Source organism: Malurus melanocephalus, unplaced genomic scaffold (assembly GCF_030028575.1).
Source record: "Malurus melanocephalus ecotype Western Australia unplaced genomic scaffold, MMel_1.1 scaffold_184, whole genome shotgun sequence".
NCBI lineage: Eukaryota > Metazoa > Chordata > Aves > Passeriformes > Maluridae > Malurus > Malurus melanocephalus.
This window is the reverse complement of record NW_026623416.1, coordinates 189,757-206,176: the sequence shown is the minus strand read 5'-3', so window position 1 is coordinate 206,176 and position 16,420 is coordinate 189,757. Positions and strand designations below refer to the sequence as shown.

At 44.3% G+C, this 16,420-nt stretch overlaps 1 protein-coding gene across 1 annotated transcript in view; it reads right to left on the bottom strand.

Annotated features, from left to right (window-relative positions):
* The window catches only part of ELP1 (elongator acetyltransferase complex subunit 1), a 33,781-nt gene extending 19,670 nt beyond the window's left edge, over positions 1-14,111 (bottom strand). Inside the window, exons 1-15 of the mRNA XM_057373045.1 lie at positions 13,873-14,111; positions 12,628-12,780; positions 10,953-11,034; positions 8,959-9,039; positions 8,520-8,605; positions 7,850-7,949; positions 6,887-6,977; positions 6,254-6,377; positions 5,551-5,641; positions 4,268-4,498; positions 3,819-3,989; positions 3,110-3,209; positions 2,300-2,482; positions 1,358-1,464; positions 769-872 (exon numbers count right to left, since the gene is read on the bottom strand). Of these exons, the coding sequence (XP_057229028.1) occupies positions 769-872; positions 1,358-1,464; positions 2,300-2,482; positions 3,110-3,209; positions 3,819-3,989; positions 4,268-4,498; positions 5,551-5,641; positions 6,254-6,377; positions 6,887-6,977; positions 7,850-7,949; positions 8,520-8,605; positions 8,959-9,039; positions 10,953-11,034; positions 12,628-12,780; positions 13,873-14,022 (1,854 nt within the window). The 5' untranslated portion in view covers positions 14,023-14,111. The remainder of the gene's footprint in view (positions 1-768; positions 873-1,357; positions 1,465-2,299; positions 2,483-3,109; positions 3,210-3,818; positions 3,990-4,267; positions 4,499-5,550; positions 5,642-6,253; positions 6,378-6,886; positions 6,978-7,849; positions 7,950-8,519; positions 8,606-8,958; positions 9,040-10,952; positions 11,035-12,627; positions 12,781-13,872) is intronic.
* Positions 14,112-16,420: the final 2,309 nt, after the last annotated feature.

Sequence of the window (16,420 nt, the reverse complement as noted above, 5' to 3'; positions counted from 1 at the left end):
CATTGACAAGCAAGGGATTGAAGTACCTTACAATTAGGTAAAAAGTACCTCACATGAATTACTTAGAGTAGCAGACAGCAAATCATCCAACCCCTCTTCCAGGAGGGCTAAAACTTAAGCATCTTTAAACACTGACGGCTAAAAATCCAGCTTGTCCTACTCTGTAACTGCACAGTCACAAAAYGGAAGCAGAAACCATGCCAGAAATTTAGACTTTTCTATTCAGTAGAATTTGGTCCAGGACACAGAGGAAAAGCTACAATACAGAGCAGAACAAAGCAGCTTCCTACAGCTGGATACAAACTGAAGGAAAGAAACCCCTGAAATACCTGCAAAACACCTAATCATTCTTTAAGCTGTTGTAGAWATTAAGAAACCAACTCTTAAAAGGAAAATACAGGAGTAGGAGATCTGCAGTAACTCAGAGCAGCATWTGTGCTAATAGGTTAAGTTCATAGAAAATAATGCAAAATGGTCCTTTCAAAAAAAGCATGGCAGTTAACTGCTAGAAATTTCCARTCTGAAATTTCTCACTATTTAATGAAATTATGCATTGTATTCACAGAATGGAGTGGTTGAGTGTTAACTGCAATCCACTAGAAATGCTCTAGAAGGAAATGAAAGATTTGCAAGCTCTCAGCTCTGCACAGGGCCTTACAAAGAACACTATGAACAAATATTCTTGGGCCCTGGGTAGAGGACCATGGTGTACTTCTGACACAGAGAACAAACGAGTAGGGAATTTAATCTGCTCACAGTCTCACTTACTTCACCACTGATTGTTGTGATGGAAGTCTGCACACAACGGTAGGGGAACTGAACAGCTGAGCCACTGCTATTCCACCAGGGCTCAAGGACTGGAGTAGCAGCCTCTAAGAGCAAAGAAGGTCCAATTGTTATCCAACCAATCAAAAATTCACACATTAAAACCACATGACACGTATTTGAAGAAAACCAGACCTGGGAATAAACTACACTATCTGACAGAGGGGAGGAACGCTGGCACGTAAGTCCAGGACAAAGCAGACAAGAAGATGGTAACTTCTAGGGGCTCAGTAGTGCCTTTATTCCACCGTGGAATCAGAGAGAATAACTATGGATGTGGCAGTCAGTCAGCACTGAACTTAGTGTGTGTGGGCACATGTATGTAAATATATGTGTATTAGTATAAAATTAACATTTCTCACACAAATCACTAATTTCAGCCCATTTCTGGGACCTCAGAGAACATGAAAGGCAGCACCAACTACTCAGCAAGAGTCACTCAAGTCCCTGAAAGTCAAATAATCTCATTAAATCTTTTAAGGAATCTGTAATAACTACACCTAAGACCAGGTATTAACAGGGCCCAGCTTACCCCACAGGTATTTTAGAATCCGTCTGTCAGCCAGCTGCAAGGCTACAGTTTTGGTCACCGGGCTGCAGTACAGGCTGATCACTTCTCCATCTACAGGCACTGACAACCTGATGCAAAACAGAGAAAACATCAGTCATGGCAGACACACTTAACACCTCGTTCCTGCCTTTCTTTTACCCAGATGAAAAGATGCACATCTCCAGCATGAACACACTTCGTTCATGTAAGGATCTTCTGCAGTCTTCTCACACCTATGTCAGCTGACATTGGSACCACAGAGCACGAGCACCTCCAGCCAATGGGCATTTGCCTAACTGTTGCTGGTCACTGTACTGCAGCACTCTGCAAGCACACACCTCTTTTTCTGTTCTACAGTTCAAATGTAAATCATCCTGTCTCTCCTGTGTGAGCATCCTGTTCTGTGCTGATACCTGACCTCTTTGGGAAGCGTATTTTTTTTTGTGTCTGATTTTAGCTCAACTGGTTTCACAAAAAACAGTGAGAGAGGAGGAGGAGGAGGAGGAGGAGGCGGAGGAGGACAGTTTCAGTGGCTAGTGGTACCCTTCTGGACCTTGATAAAGGTGGGCAAAAGGTAGAGTGGAGGAATTCAGTGTCATGTGCCATCCCCCCCCATTCCCCAAGGGTCTCAGATTCCAAGGAACAGGGCTATCCTGTACTGGTTGACACCAGCATGTTTAGCATACACCCTTGTAGGCATTAGGACTATAGGTGTATTATATCTATTAGGTGTAGGCATTAGGACTATAGGCAAGTACTGACCAGTAGGCAGATTCATGAGCTGTTTGGCTCTCCTGAAGGAAGAGAGCCAAATTCCTTAACCCACAGCCTCCAGGCTGCAAGTCTAATATGAGACTTAATTCCTTCTAGGCACTATCCAGAAGCATCCTCAGACTTGAGSCACAACTGACAGATCTTTAATACCGTAAATTCAGGCACTCTTCTTCAGCTCCAGCCACGTGAGGCACTGCAGTCAGATGRTGAAGGACAGACTGAGCAGCATGCTGACCTTGACCAACAACAAGGAARCTGTCATCTGGCAGCCAGGTGAGAAATCGGAGCCCCAGAGGATTCATCACTTCATTGCTGCCACAGCTCACATCAACTCTGTCACAAGGTAAGAGAGGTTGGGACGCAAATAGAACATGATTTCAACGGGCCACCACACTAGAGAGGCAGAAGRCTTCCTAAGTGCAGCATGGCTGTTCAGATACATAGCATGACTAGGAGGACCCCAGTGCAGAAACAGATACCCAAAGCAKGACTCCTGCCACAGGCTGGGCTGGAAATAAAGGATGAGACCTAGGAAGCTCCATCTGTTTTCTGTAGGTGCTTCCAYGCCCACTATCTCTAGGAACAAACAGAGAGCACAGTGAGATTTTTAACCTTGTCACTTCACTGTCTCTTCCATGCAAGTAGCTCTGTTGCTCTTTGTGCCATGATCATGGGCCTGGGCAGTGCACAGTCACTGCTTTATGCTCTTGCTCCCAGAGCCAAACTGCAGCACCACGCACAGGAATGGATATCTCAATGCTGTCACTGACAGTCACAGCTTCCTCAATGACTCAGTAAAGGGCATTTCTCAGCACTATTTGCAGTGTCAACAAAATGAAACCATGTTATCTGACAGCCTCTTAAAAATCTTGAGAAAAGTGGTCAGAGCTGTGACCTCTAAAACATCCAGCCAGTTACAACCCTCTTCTCCCCTCCACAGCTTTACTAGCTCCATATTACCTGTAGGTTTTATCCAGGCATGGTGTTTCCACAGCTGCTTTAAATCCATTTCCACCCACAGCTCCAATCTTGACAGTAGGGTCATTCACTGTTCCTTGTCCTAGTAAGCACAAAGCAGAACAAAGCRGAGTTTAGGGACCCTCCCAACAGAGTTCCTTCCATCTTCAATCTTATCAAAAACCAGCCTTTTGAATCTATTTAAAAAGTCAGAAAATGCCATCCCTATTTGTACAGCCAACAGGTAGTTCTCATTAACACTCACTCTGAGGAAGACAGTCACCTTGCAACATTACAGTACAAAACAACTGTTTCCTCATAGCACACTGCATACAGAACTGCTTTGGGAAGTGCTGGCTGCCCCAGACAGATTTTCAGACACTTCCCAGTGCCAGTCAGCATCATGCCATCAAGAGCAGCTTATGCAAGATACCATGCGCTGCACTCAGGCTGAAGCTAGGCAGGGGACTATTACCAGCACAAGAACATAGCCAAGAGCCAAACACTGTCTTATCACAAAGTCAATGCACCATCAAAATGCTCCTGTGGCACTCAAACTACTGGAAATGAGAGCAGAGCTTGAACTCACAATTAACCCAAGTATCTTGTTCCTAATTATTAACGGTTTAAGTGACCGCCACCTTAGCAGTTCCGCAAGGTACCACTCTCAGGAACACAGTGTTCTTTTAACAAGGTTACAATGTRCTCTCACCGTATCTGTACAAGGAGATCCTGTTACCAGCATCCAGGATGGCCATGTCCCCACTATGYTTGGGATCTGTATGAAATGCAACCTGATTAACCGCCTGTTGGAGCTGGAGCTCATAGGTGCACATGGGTGGAGGCACTACAGCGTGCTGGAACGCTGTGACAAGMACTTTGTCTGTGGAAGAAAAAAGAATAAAATCCAAGCTGCAGCCAAGTCCAAATGCTAGTGAGACTCTTTCTGGCCTCTTTACTGGAAGTAGAAATAATGTTACAGGAAAATGGTTACTGTGTTCTTAGTGGTTATCTTCACTAAACTATTCGCGAAGTTTCTTCCAATGACATGGACCCTTCCCTAACAGCTTTGGAGAAACAACTGTAAGAACTATCATAATCCCACACAGACTGAATATAAAAGGCTACACCACTTTTTCTGACCCTAGACCCACTGCTTACCCCCATCTATGACAGCCACATTTGCCATATGTTGACTATTCTCTCCCAGCCCATGGTCTGTGGACCAATGCCAGTCGTAGAAGAGGTAATGCCAGCCCTGGCAGAGTATATGTAGTCTGTACACGTTCTCTTGATCCCACAGCAGTGACACCAACCGATTTTCCTCCAAGCTACCAAAGTGTAGACTTTGTTTCAGGTACCAGTGATAGTTTCCTGTGGTCCACAGCTGAACTGTAGAAAAACAAATTGTTACTACAGATTAGTACTTGAGACCCAGCTCAAAACTACCCYCCCAACCATCACTGCTCTTCTGGGGGTGGGTTAAGAGCCATTAAAATAATAGTCCTAGCCTTCAGTCCATGAACCGTGTCATACAATGTCCAGCACAAGAAAACAACATACTCTGTGTGAAGGTCAATCCCAGAATTCATTGAGCTACCCTTGTGTGATGGTACCCTTGCTTTATGAAGGGATCAGATCTTTAGTGCTCCATTTGTACCACTTAGTTACAGCAGCCTGGAAGATGCTTCAAGTTCAGGCTGAACTGCCAGTTCTTCCTCACCAGCTGGTTTTGATTGGGGTAGTTAACTTTCTTCACAGTGTAAGGTATGGGACAGTGTTTTGGCTTGGTACAGAACATAGGGTGGATAATATAGATATGTTTTATTAATTGCTAAGTAGGGCTTACAGAAAGGCGACATATTTTCTGCTTTTTGTACTGCCAACTTGGCAAGAAAGTTGCAGGTGCTTAGGGGGTCAGGAGGGACTCAGCTAGGACAGGCGACTTCAGCTGACTAAAGAGGTATTTCGGACCATAAAACATTTATATATTCATATATAAAGTTGAAGGAAGAAGGAGAAAGAGGGGAATATTTGGAGTGATGGCATCTTTTTGCCAAGTAACTGTTACATATGATGGGGCCCTGCTGTCCTAGACATGACTGAACACCTGCCTGCCCACAGGCAGCACTGGATTAATTCCTTGCTTTGTTTTTTATGTCATATATGGCTTTTGCTTTCTCATATTAAACTGCCATTATCTCAACCCACGAGTTTTCCAGCTTTTACCCTCCTGATTTTCTCCCTGACCTTGCTGATGGGAAAGTTGGCAAGTGACTATGTGGGGCTTGGCTGCTGCCTGGAGTTAAACCATGACACCAGCACAGCAGTCTCAAAGCCATTAGTAAGCTTCCACACTGTCTCCTAACTTGCAGGTAAGTACTCACTGCTAACAACATTTGCAGGCAAGCATTAAGAGCCAGAACCTCACACAGCACTCTCACCGTAAGTATTTGGGTTGGAATTTTCCACCTTCAAGTCTTCCAGCCATATAGCCAGGATTGTGGAATCTGCATTCCAAAGCATTTCATTAACCTGCAGAAACAAACATGGCTCTGATATTGTTGCTCCCAGATAGTTTACAAGACCAGGAGGAGTTCCTTATCTTCACAAGGTAAGGTGCATGGATAAATACACAAAGATAACCCTGGTGTATTGCAAAGCTCCTGACAAGGTGAGAACCCCAAAGATGAAGAGGCCATGAAAATGATAGCAGTGTTCTCTTTGCTTTCTTTGTCACTGAGAAAGCATCTGCCAAAAGACCTCTCAGTACCGAAGCACAGAAGCTGAAGTAATGCCCTCGCATTAGCTTCTCACTTCTTTGGGATAGTGTGAGTATATGACCTCACTTTTGCAAAGGCTGACATACTGAAAAGCACTTTAGAATCATTTGCCTGGTAGAAAGTATACAGAGCCCAGAGGTACCCCAGGGCTACAATCATCCTGTACTATCTGTCTCAGTACTATGGGCTTGCAGAGGGCATTGCATTCTCTCCACAGGCTTCTACATTGTTCCCTTTTTAGGTCACTTCTTCCTTTAGGACAAGCATTAAGTTTTAGGTTAAAAACTTGCCCCTAGTATCTGGAAAAGATCTAGTCCTCTTCTCCATTACACTCTCATCAAAGAAGCCCAGACAAAGAACTTACTTTGACCTGCCCTTTCTGGAATGGGAGGGTGAATTCTCCATGAAGAAGTCCATTCTTTTCCAGAAAAACCACATCATGTCTGTTGGGTTTTTCTTGTGTAGATGCTATCAGGTTTCCGGAGGGTCTTAAAAAAGAGCCAAACGAAAAGTCATTGCTYACACAATTACTAGCTGTCATTTTGAACACCAATAATCTCACWTTTCTCCAGTGACATGAAGAAAAAGGCAGCAGAGGATGTGTTTCTTCAGCACTGATCAGATAAAGTCATAGGACAGACCAGAGCTGATGATATTTACAGGTGAGCAAATAAATGTCAGCACTGGGAAAGGAATCTTTTATACAGCTAAAGGAATCTTTTATACAGGTATCCTTTTTACACAGCTAAACCCAAATCTACCTGACACTGATTCTATGCAGAGAATCTAACCCTTTTTCCCATTTGCAACACAAATATGTGGCTTTTCAGCGCTTAAAGGGCTACTCTTCCTCATGCTGAATCAGAAGGCAGCTTTTTTCAAGTTATGGGAAAAATCAACAAAATGCTGAAGAAATGAAATTGATGMTGATCAAAGACTGTGACCAGAGAATGGAAAGCAACATTGCTGTCAGCATGCAGACTGATTTACTACTCACTTCCATGACAGTGCTTGTTCCAATCCTGAGATAGGTTCACTTGTTGACTGCAGCACAAGCTCTCTGCTCCATACCCGGACCTTCCGAGCACCTACAGGTTGAGAGAGGCAGTGAGACAAAGGTCTAAGGAAACACTGGGAAGAGACTTCCCTAATTTTATGAGGGTGGAAGAGCAAATTTTGGTGCACATGAATGAAAAGAAGATTTCTCTTGTACACCTTAAAGGCTAAGAACTTATTCTGCCTCAGCCAGTTTTCCCATAGTAATCAAGTGACCAAAGGAACTGTGTTAGGAATTTCAGTCTGATGCAGTTCAGTCATAGTCATTTCCCTCTCAGCTTTCACTATGGAAATGTCAAAATCTTCCTATAAATTTACGATCCTCTCTTAACTGAAAGTACTGAAGATAAAACCACAAATTCGTGGAAGAGCAGTGCAGTTTGGGGCAGTTCAATAAGCTGATCATTTGAACTGTTCGAAAAGTATTATTTATCATGGAATGTATCAGTTACTGTCTCAGAAGAAATGCATATGCTCATCACCTCTCTGACTTCGGGGCCAAGGGAAACCAAGGAAAATGTARTACCAGTACTTTACAAAAACTGCCAGTATGAGAGACAGTGGGTATACAAACCCAAACAGATTAATCTATTTGGCTTTAGGAGGCTATCAGATACTACTTAAAGCTTGATCAGGTGAAAGAAGCAGTTCAGACAGTATCTACAAAGTAGTATAACCCCCCTGGCATGTCACTGAGCTGAAAACCAAAGAAAATACGTGAAGTATCATGTCTGTAAAATGCCTCTGAGAACATCAKTACAGAGAAAAGGACAATTAAATAGCTCAACTCACCCGTTTTAAGTGGCCAAAAGACCAYAAACACCATCCAGTTCTTGACTTACCTAGATTTTGCTTTAAAAGCCCCTTACACACATTGCTATTTCAAAGAAGTCTGGTGCCATACCTGTCTCTGGACAGACTGCACTCACTGCAACAAACTGCCCATCTCCTCTCCATGTCACCCGAGGCCTGCCGTCATCCCAGGCTGATGCTGGTAACACTTCCTGAAGCCACACAAAAGAAAGTTGCATCAAAGCTTGGGAAGGCATCAGCTGTCTTTGTCTAAACAGCTGTTTCAAGAGCCTTAGCATGAAATTCATCCATTAGTGTCAAGGCTACAAAGTTAAAAACKCGTTATTCAAAATGTATTCAAAATTCTCATGTTTTAGGAAATACTAGAATTAAAACTGTCTAATTCAATCTGCTCCAACTCCAAGTGCGTACGACTGTCTCTTCACATGATCACACACTATCCTTCCGATTCACCAGGGTCTCTGCTTATAGACCAGCGGTGGATAAGATGGACACATGGTGAATCAAAATTGTTCAGGACTGATGCTGGAATGCTTGCAAATCTTACATTGAGCTCTGTATGAAAAGCAGTAAGTAGTCCCTGCTGCTTTCTTGAATTAGAAGGATGACAAAAATGCATGATTTCAGACAACCCAGAAACAGACAAAAGACAGCTACCAGAAAGGTGATGGCAAATTGGCATTACAGGAAAAACAGAAACTTTCTTTATACATGTTTTCCCAGAGAGAGCATCAATTTGACACAAAAAACCAGTATAATACCGTCTGTTTGCGTTGTGCTGCCTGTTTCCCTTCTGATCCGTGGAACTGTGTCTCCTTTTTACCCCAGCCAAGAGTGACAAACTTTCCTGAAGAAGAAATAATCATTGTAGTGGAAGATTTATAGATCATACCCTAACAACTGTGCAGTATGCACACAACCATAGCTTCAAGGAACCCTCACCTTCTTGCCAAATTTTATTCTAAAAACCCGCAGGGAAGTTACATAGTCCAGAAAGTACTCTGGTACATGGAACTTACTTGAATTTATCCTGACAAGTAAAAATATTGACTTTCCCCTTGAGCTGTCCAGCAGCATTACAGTCTAAATAAAATGTCTCCTAGGGCCTCAAAGTGCTCCGCTCCATTTCCTTACTCTCCACATACTTCCAACATATCAATCACATCAGTTAGGGCAACTTCATTTCAGTGCACCTCTCACCTTCTCCAAACTCATCTTGGTGGATTTGCTTCTCAGTAATTGGTTCAAAATCCCTTGTCATCATGATGAGTGTCTGCTGACCTGTAAGGCAAGTATTAAATACAGTAATGGTATCTGCAGCAAATAAAAACTTAGTGTTCTTCTGTGTTGTCCTACTGTTCTGTCATGGACCCAAATATAGAAAACACGGTACTACAGAGAACACATCCTTCRAAGCATGAAATCTCAAACTGAAACAGTACACTTCCAAGTTTTTCCCCTCAAAAATATGCTTCCTGKCCTAACCTTAGCTTTTCTCACATTCCAAACTAGTACCAGGTACCTTTTCTCTTGAGATATCATGAACAAGATGGCAACTGGGAACAGTCACCAYGGATTTATGAAAAGGAAATCATACCATCCTGAGAACTACCTACAATCAAATGACCAGCTTGTGGATATGGGGCGAACATTGGTTTTCACTAATCTTGAATAAGGCTTTTGATGCTGTGTGCCACAGACACAGACAAACCTATGAAATATGGGACAGATAAAAGGACGTGGCAAACCAGAGGAACTACTAAGYTCAAAAGACTGCCAGCACTGTCAGAAGTGCAGCTTGAGGTAAGTCCCTGGCATGCCCCTGGACAGTAGGGGCAATGATTAACATCCTCCTTAATGATGTGGYGCATGGGACTCTCAGCAAGTTTGTAGATGACACAGAACTAGGAAAAGCAGCAGATRCAGCAGAAGGTTGTGCTGCTGTCCACAGGGACCTTGTCATCTAGGCAAGTTGAGCTGTCCAGAAGTTCATAAAGCTCAACAAGAAAGAAAGTAATGTCCTGCATAGGGAAAATAATATACTCARGCACTAAGACAGACTGAACTAAGTGGCTGGAGAGCAGCTTGGTAAAAAAATAAACTACATCATTCACATGGTCACACACTACCCTTCCAATTCACCAAGATCTCTGGGGCACTAAGCTGAACCAGCTAGCAGTATGCCCTGATGCAYAGGTGGGCAACAGCATCCTGGCAGCATTTGGAATGCGGCCAGCAGTCTGAGGGAGGTGATCCTGCTCATCCACTCTGCTGGTGAGACATGCATGAAATGCTGACTGCATTTCTGGGCATCTCAGTACAAGACAGACAAGGATATACTGGAATGAGTCTTGCAAAGGGTCACATGACGATTAAGGGCTTGAAAAATCTGTCACAGAAGTAAAGACTGAGACAAGCCAGACTGCTCTAGAAACAAGGCTTCAGGGGAATCTCATCAGTGTGTGTAACCATATTTATTTTGGAGGTGAGGTAAAGAAGACACAGCCATGACGTTGATAATGCTAAGAGACACACAACAATGGGCATGAGCTAAAACACAGAAAATTCCCCTAAAACCTAAGAAAACTGTTTTGTACTCTGAGGCTGATTACAGATAGGAACAGGATGCCCACAGGGGTTTATGGGGGTCTCAAACCTAACCAGGCACAATCTCCCACAATTTGCTCTAGGTAACATGCTTTGAGCAAGGTAGTTGGAATAGGTGACCTCCAGATCTTCCTTTCAGCCTCAAGCACTCTATGTCTATTTTGTCTGAGGCTAATTTCAAGTTCTAGGTGAGTTACACCTGTGGCTAATTTGGGCCTGTGACACATATATTTCCTACCAAAGGCCAAGAAACAGCTTTTGTTACTAAGTCAAATGGGGATATAAAGAAGTCTATGTTTTTGAGGCAACATCAAATATACTTCTTGGGAAGGTTTTAAGGACTAATAATTCTTCCACAAAACAGCTTTTTAGGCCTAAACAGTTTCTGCTTGGATCTTTGAAGCACCTCCTGGATGAGGAGGAATGAACTCTAATGTATAGGATCTAGTAGAGTTTTTTCCACTTTGAGTCCTAGTYCCAGTTTAATAACTTTTTCTTCTTCTCTCTGTATCTGAGTTGTGTTTTGTGCTTTGGTCATAGTGAGTTTTACTTCGAAAGGCAGAAAGCTTACAGGCTGCTRTTGGTACCTGTTGCAAGCAAAACAAGCTCTTGGTCAGGACTCCAGCTCATGACACTCAGACCGCTGTCCACACTTCCAACACATTCCACCTGCAAGATCAAAACAAGATCACACAACTGCAAGAACATGAATGCAGCACTATTCCAGCACAAAAGCAAATTTACGAAGGCAAAAGAAAATTGCCTTCTACTTAAAAAAGGCACAAATCTAACTTTACACTTTGTGTTGAACAAAACAAAAGAAACTTTTCTGACTGTTTCAGTCAAATAGTCCCAGAAAGTTTATGAATGAGAGCCCAGGTAATGTACAGACTAGCACTTTCTACCATATATYGTTTCAGTAAGAACTTTATTCTGCAACTCTCAGTCTTGTCAGCATGTATACTATCAATACTATTATTGCCTGATAGGGTGTGTKAATACATTGGTAAATACTCTTTAGTAACAAAACACAGACATAATSGTTCTCACCAAGACAATTCCAGTATACAGTTAAACTCTGATCAGCCTGTGTATGTTGAACATGACAACTGTATACACCTACGTTTATGGAAAACTGGGCTAGTTTTATATGAGAACATAACAGCGGGCAGAGAAGTTCTGTAATGCAGTGCTATGCTGATTTGCAAAAAGGCATGGAACAGAACAATACACCACTTGTCATAAACAACAAGATGATGCTATTCAAGGTATTAGGCTTGGGTGTCACAATCTTTTCAGATAAGAAAGGGGGACTGAGCGCTCCTTGGAAGACTAAGTATTACCCACATACACAGGGTTTCAGAACAAGCAGAGGAATATTCTAGACCTCTTTCTTGGTGCCCAGGCTGCACCAAAAGATGACAACCTTAAAATTTGAAAGTAATCCAAAACCCCTCAAATAAAGAATCTGAAGTTAAACCTGGTCTCTGACACATCTATTGCTGAAAAAAAAGTTTCCTGTATCACATGCTTTTGTTAATTTCTATTCCCTTATGACATACTGTAAGCTGCAATACAGGACATGTTTTCCACATACAGTTGACCTCATATTTTATGTACTTATTTAAGTATCTGCAAAACAAATGCAAACATGAACCAAAGCAGGCAAGCTGCAAATAACCACAACCTTACAGCTAACCCAGATAGACCACTGTCACCTCATGCCTACCTAAACCTGCACTGTTGGACTGGTATTGTGGGACTTGACTCAGATTTCAGAGGGTGCTACTGTGGTGTTTAAGTATCTTACTGAAGACCATACAAATCTGACACTGAGGAAGGAAGAGAAAGCACATATTTCAATTTCTGACATATCTGAGGTCATGTCAATATGTATCAACTGTTAATAAAAAGGTGGCTACATTGTGAATTATGARTGGATTGCTTTATTTTTGACGTAAGTCTCAGCAATATCCTGTTTTCTGTAAGACTCTTCAGGAGATCCTCTGCTGCTGGAAGCCCACTGGGGAGGACCCAGGCTCTGGATCTGGAAGTGAACATTTCAATTCCAGTTCTTTTACAAAGCATATACTCTGTCTTTAGTAATTTTCAAGGTTCCCACAAAAATCATCTTGTCTGCCCAGAGAACAGAGACTAGCCACAGCTCAGTATGCAATAATCATACAACAGGCTGCTAAAGAAATTGTGTTATTCTTTACTCTGAATTCCCACAGTACTGTTATGTCTGTCCCACCACGTTACCTGCTTTGTGTTCAGAYTGCACAGTAGGATGTCTCCAGCTGCTGTAGCAACACACACACTCTCCTGCTCTGGAAGATCTTCCACACCCACAATGCAGCCACTTCCATCCTCAGGCAGGAAACCATCCGCAGTCAAGGAAACTTCTCTTGACACCTTGATACAGAAAGGCTAACGGTTTAGTAATTACACATCATCTCACTGGAGTTTTTGCAGAAATGACAGAGTAATATCTATAAGTACATTTCATCCTAGTGCAGTTACACAAAGCATTACACAGCAGAAGAGAGTGTGTGAATGGCACCAGAAGAATACCAACTTGCAAGTACTTATCTTTACTTTTTCATAGGAAACTAYGAAGATCCTCTCTTGGTAAAAGTGATAGAAGACAATAGGAAAACCCACATATGGAAACAAACAACACACAACTTCCAATTTGCCTTATTAATTATCTTTCAACACCCTTTTCATACTTCACCATAGTGTCAACATTAAGAGTTGCATGGGYGGCTGCTTAAAGTGCTCCACTATTTTTAAGTGGGCATGCAGACCTCTAGACACTGCTTAAAAATATCTAAGGAGAATCATTTGGATTGTTACAGTACAGCAATTTTGGAAAATTAAATCCMTGGCAAACCCCAAAGATCTTTTGTCAGTTAACTTCAGAACTGAATGTACTGAAAGAATTAGATGTCTCTCAGTGAGCAGAAAGCAACCCACCTCTAACAGGAATTCATGACTCAATAGCATTTTATTACTTTAGCAGCATGTTGGGGATTTTTTCTTTCTAGGGCAAAGTTTTAGAAGCTTCTTCCTGTACTCTTCACTATCTCTTTGCCTGCTTGGCTGTTTTGTGAACCTGATGCAACCACTCGTCAGGTTGTGCCTTAAGACTAAACCACGCACGAGTGACACGCATCAAACACAGCCACGCTCTTAAAGAGGCAGACTTGGTATTTTAAAAGCACACAWGCCTCTTCAGCCACCAAGATTCCAAGGCATCGGCTTCCACGTTAAAGTGAGACAGCAGCAAGCTGCTGGAAGGGGAGCCGCGGGAAGGGTGCAAGAGCCCGCTGACACCGTGGTGAAGGGGGAGCCCTATAAAGAAACAGGAGAATTCCCTGCGAACACCGGAGTGCTCCCGCGGGCAGAAGCGCAAACACTTCGTTCCAGCTCTGCACCAAAGCTGACCCCAACACACCGGCAAGCACCAGCAACCTGCCCCGCAGCCGCAGCCCCGGCTCTCACCGAGTCCCCTGCGGGGCGCAGCTCCACAAGCCCGTACTGGGAGCCCACAAGAACCGTGCCGGGCTCTGCGCCGAGGCAGAAGCACTGCGGGGTGCCCGTGGCGGCGGCGGAGCGGTGCACACCGGCTCGCAGCAGCCGCAGGTTCCTCATGGCGAAGGGAGGGAGTGACGGAGGCCCAGCACCGATAGAAGCCGCGCGGTTCCAGGGCCTCACAGCGCCGCCATGTCGAGCAGCGCGGGCGGGCGGGCGCAGGCGCCGTGCGCGGGTGGCGCTCTCAGGGCGGAGCGCGGCTCCTCCTTCCCCTCACGGGCCCTGCGGGGRGCGCCGGGCCTGGAGCCGCCGCTCCGGTAAAAGCAGCGCCGCGACTCCTCAGCAGCTCAGCTCCCTGTGAGGCTGCACAAAGAATAACAGAATCACCGAGATTGCAGGAGCGCTTTACGGTCACCCAGTCCAACTACCCACATAGCAGTGTAACCACATCACTAGCTCCATTTCCAAATGCTTTTTAAGCACCTCCAGGGATGGGGACCCYATCACCGCCCGGGGCAACCTATTCCAATGCCTGGCTAACCTGACGGTRAAAAGCTTATTATCGAACAACTAATCTGAATCTCCTCTGCCTCAGATWTAAGGGCATTTCCTCTCACTGCAGGTACAGCAGGAAAGACTGATCCCCACCTCACTTCACCCTCCTTTCAGGAGTTGTAGAGAACGATGGGATCACCCCTGAGTCTCCTGTGCTGGAGACTAAACAAGCCCAGCTCCCTCAGCCATTTCTCATAAGGTGTATTTTCCAGCCCTTTCATGAGCCTTGTTCCCTTCTCTGGACGCACTCCAGCACATATCCTTTTTAAAGTGAGGGGCCCAGAACAGGACACAACACAGCCTTGCCAGTGCCAGAGTGTAAGRTGACAGTGGGAGCAGGATGATTCTTTCAGAGTCATGCTGGCACTAACTGTGGAACGCCAGGTCTTTTAAGAGGCTTCTAAAGCGTTTACAGGCCAACCTTCACACAGACTAGTGCTGTTCACTGATGCCACTGCTGCTGTCACACTCTGCCACTTCCCTCTAGGTATGGCTGAGGGGGAGAAGGCAGCCTTCACGGGGAAGAAGGAATCCAATCTGAGTTATAGCCTTCACACTTCCCCCTTTTCCTACTGATCTCCATCAGTCAGTAATGATAATCAGTTGAAGAAAGACAAGGAGCTACTGGAGAAAGTCCAGCAGAGGTGACAAAGATGATTTGGGGTCTGGAGCTTGTGGGACCTGGGCCTATTTAGTCCAGAGTACACAATACTGAAAGGGAATCTCATCAATAGACATAAATGTCTCAAAAGCAGGTGGCAAGAAAGATGGTGCCAGACWCTTCAGTGGTGCCCAGTGACAGGATAAGGAGCAATGGCCATAAACTAAAACAGAAGAAATTTCACCTCAACATGAGGCAGAACTCCTTTATGTTGAAGGTGGCAGAGTACTGGAAAAGGCTGCCAAGRGAGGCYGTGGAGTCTCCCTTTCTGGAGACATCAAAATCCTACTTCAACACATTCTGCTCAAGGTGATCCTGCCTTGGCAGGAAAAGTTAGACTAGATGGTTTTCAGAGATCCCTTCCAACCCTAACAATTCTGTGATTCTGTGCAACTCTATGATCCAGTCAAATGGCCAAATGCCAAAACAAGAAAAATTTGAGACAAATATATCTTTTTTTTTGCTACAGCAATATGTAAATTTTGCATGTTGTAATCAGATTAACRTACTCTACATTTTGGCAATTTAGGCCAATCTGACAGGTTTGTATTTTGCTGTTCTGGTACTAAATTTGGCTAAAGTCAGTGATGAAACTCAGTAAAATTGACTAAACTCAGGCAGGGCTTTTTTGAGACCACTGGTAAAGGCTCAGCACACCAGAAAAATAGGAGCCATCCAGACTCTTATTCTTGAGATAAAGGCATAAGAAGTGCCTTCCCAGGCCCGTACAACACCTGCCAAGGCTAGCAGGGCCTGGAAGAAAGACAGCTGTCAGAGAGCAACATGAACCAGGCTGTGCTGTGTGCCCTGTGCCCCCAGAACCTGTACTGCTTCATTAAGGTGGTCTGACATCCCTATTCTTTGCAGTATCTTTTCTAGAGGCTTTTCCCTTTGGCCCTGTCAACCTCCAGTGTCCCGTGTCACCAAGTTACCACTGTTCTTATCCTGTGAAATGTGCTTGACTGAGCTGAGCTGCCCCAGGTGACTGCACAGCCGTGACTCTCTCAGGACATCTGAATTCGCCACCAGGACATCTGCATTCGCCACCCGGTGATTTTGCAGCTCTGGAGAAAAGTCCCCTCCTAACAGATGGAACTTGCTGGTCCACTCTAGCCCACAAGCTCTCCCACTCCGCTTGCTTGCTGTCCATGGGTCGCATCACCCTGATGAATCGCTTTCTTCCCGACCCTCGTCTGAAATGCCCTTTATCATTATTATTATTATTGTTATTTTTCCCGCGGCTGCAGCTGGCATCCCCCACGCCGCTTCCTCTCGCTCGGCCACCCCGTCCCGTCCCCGCCG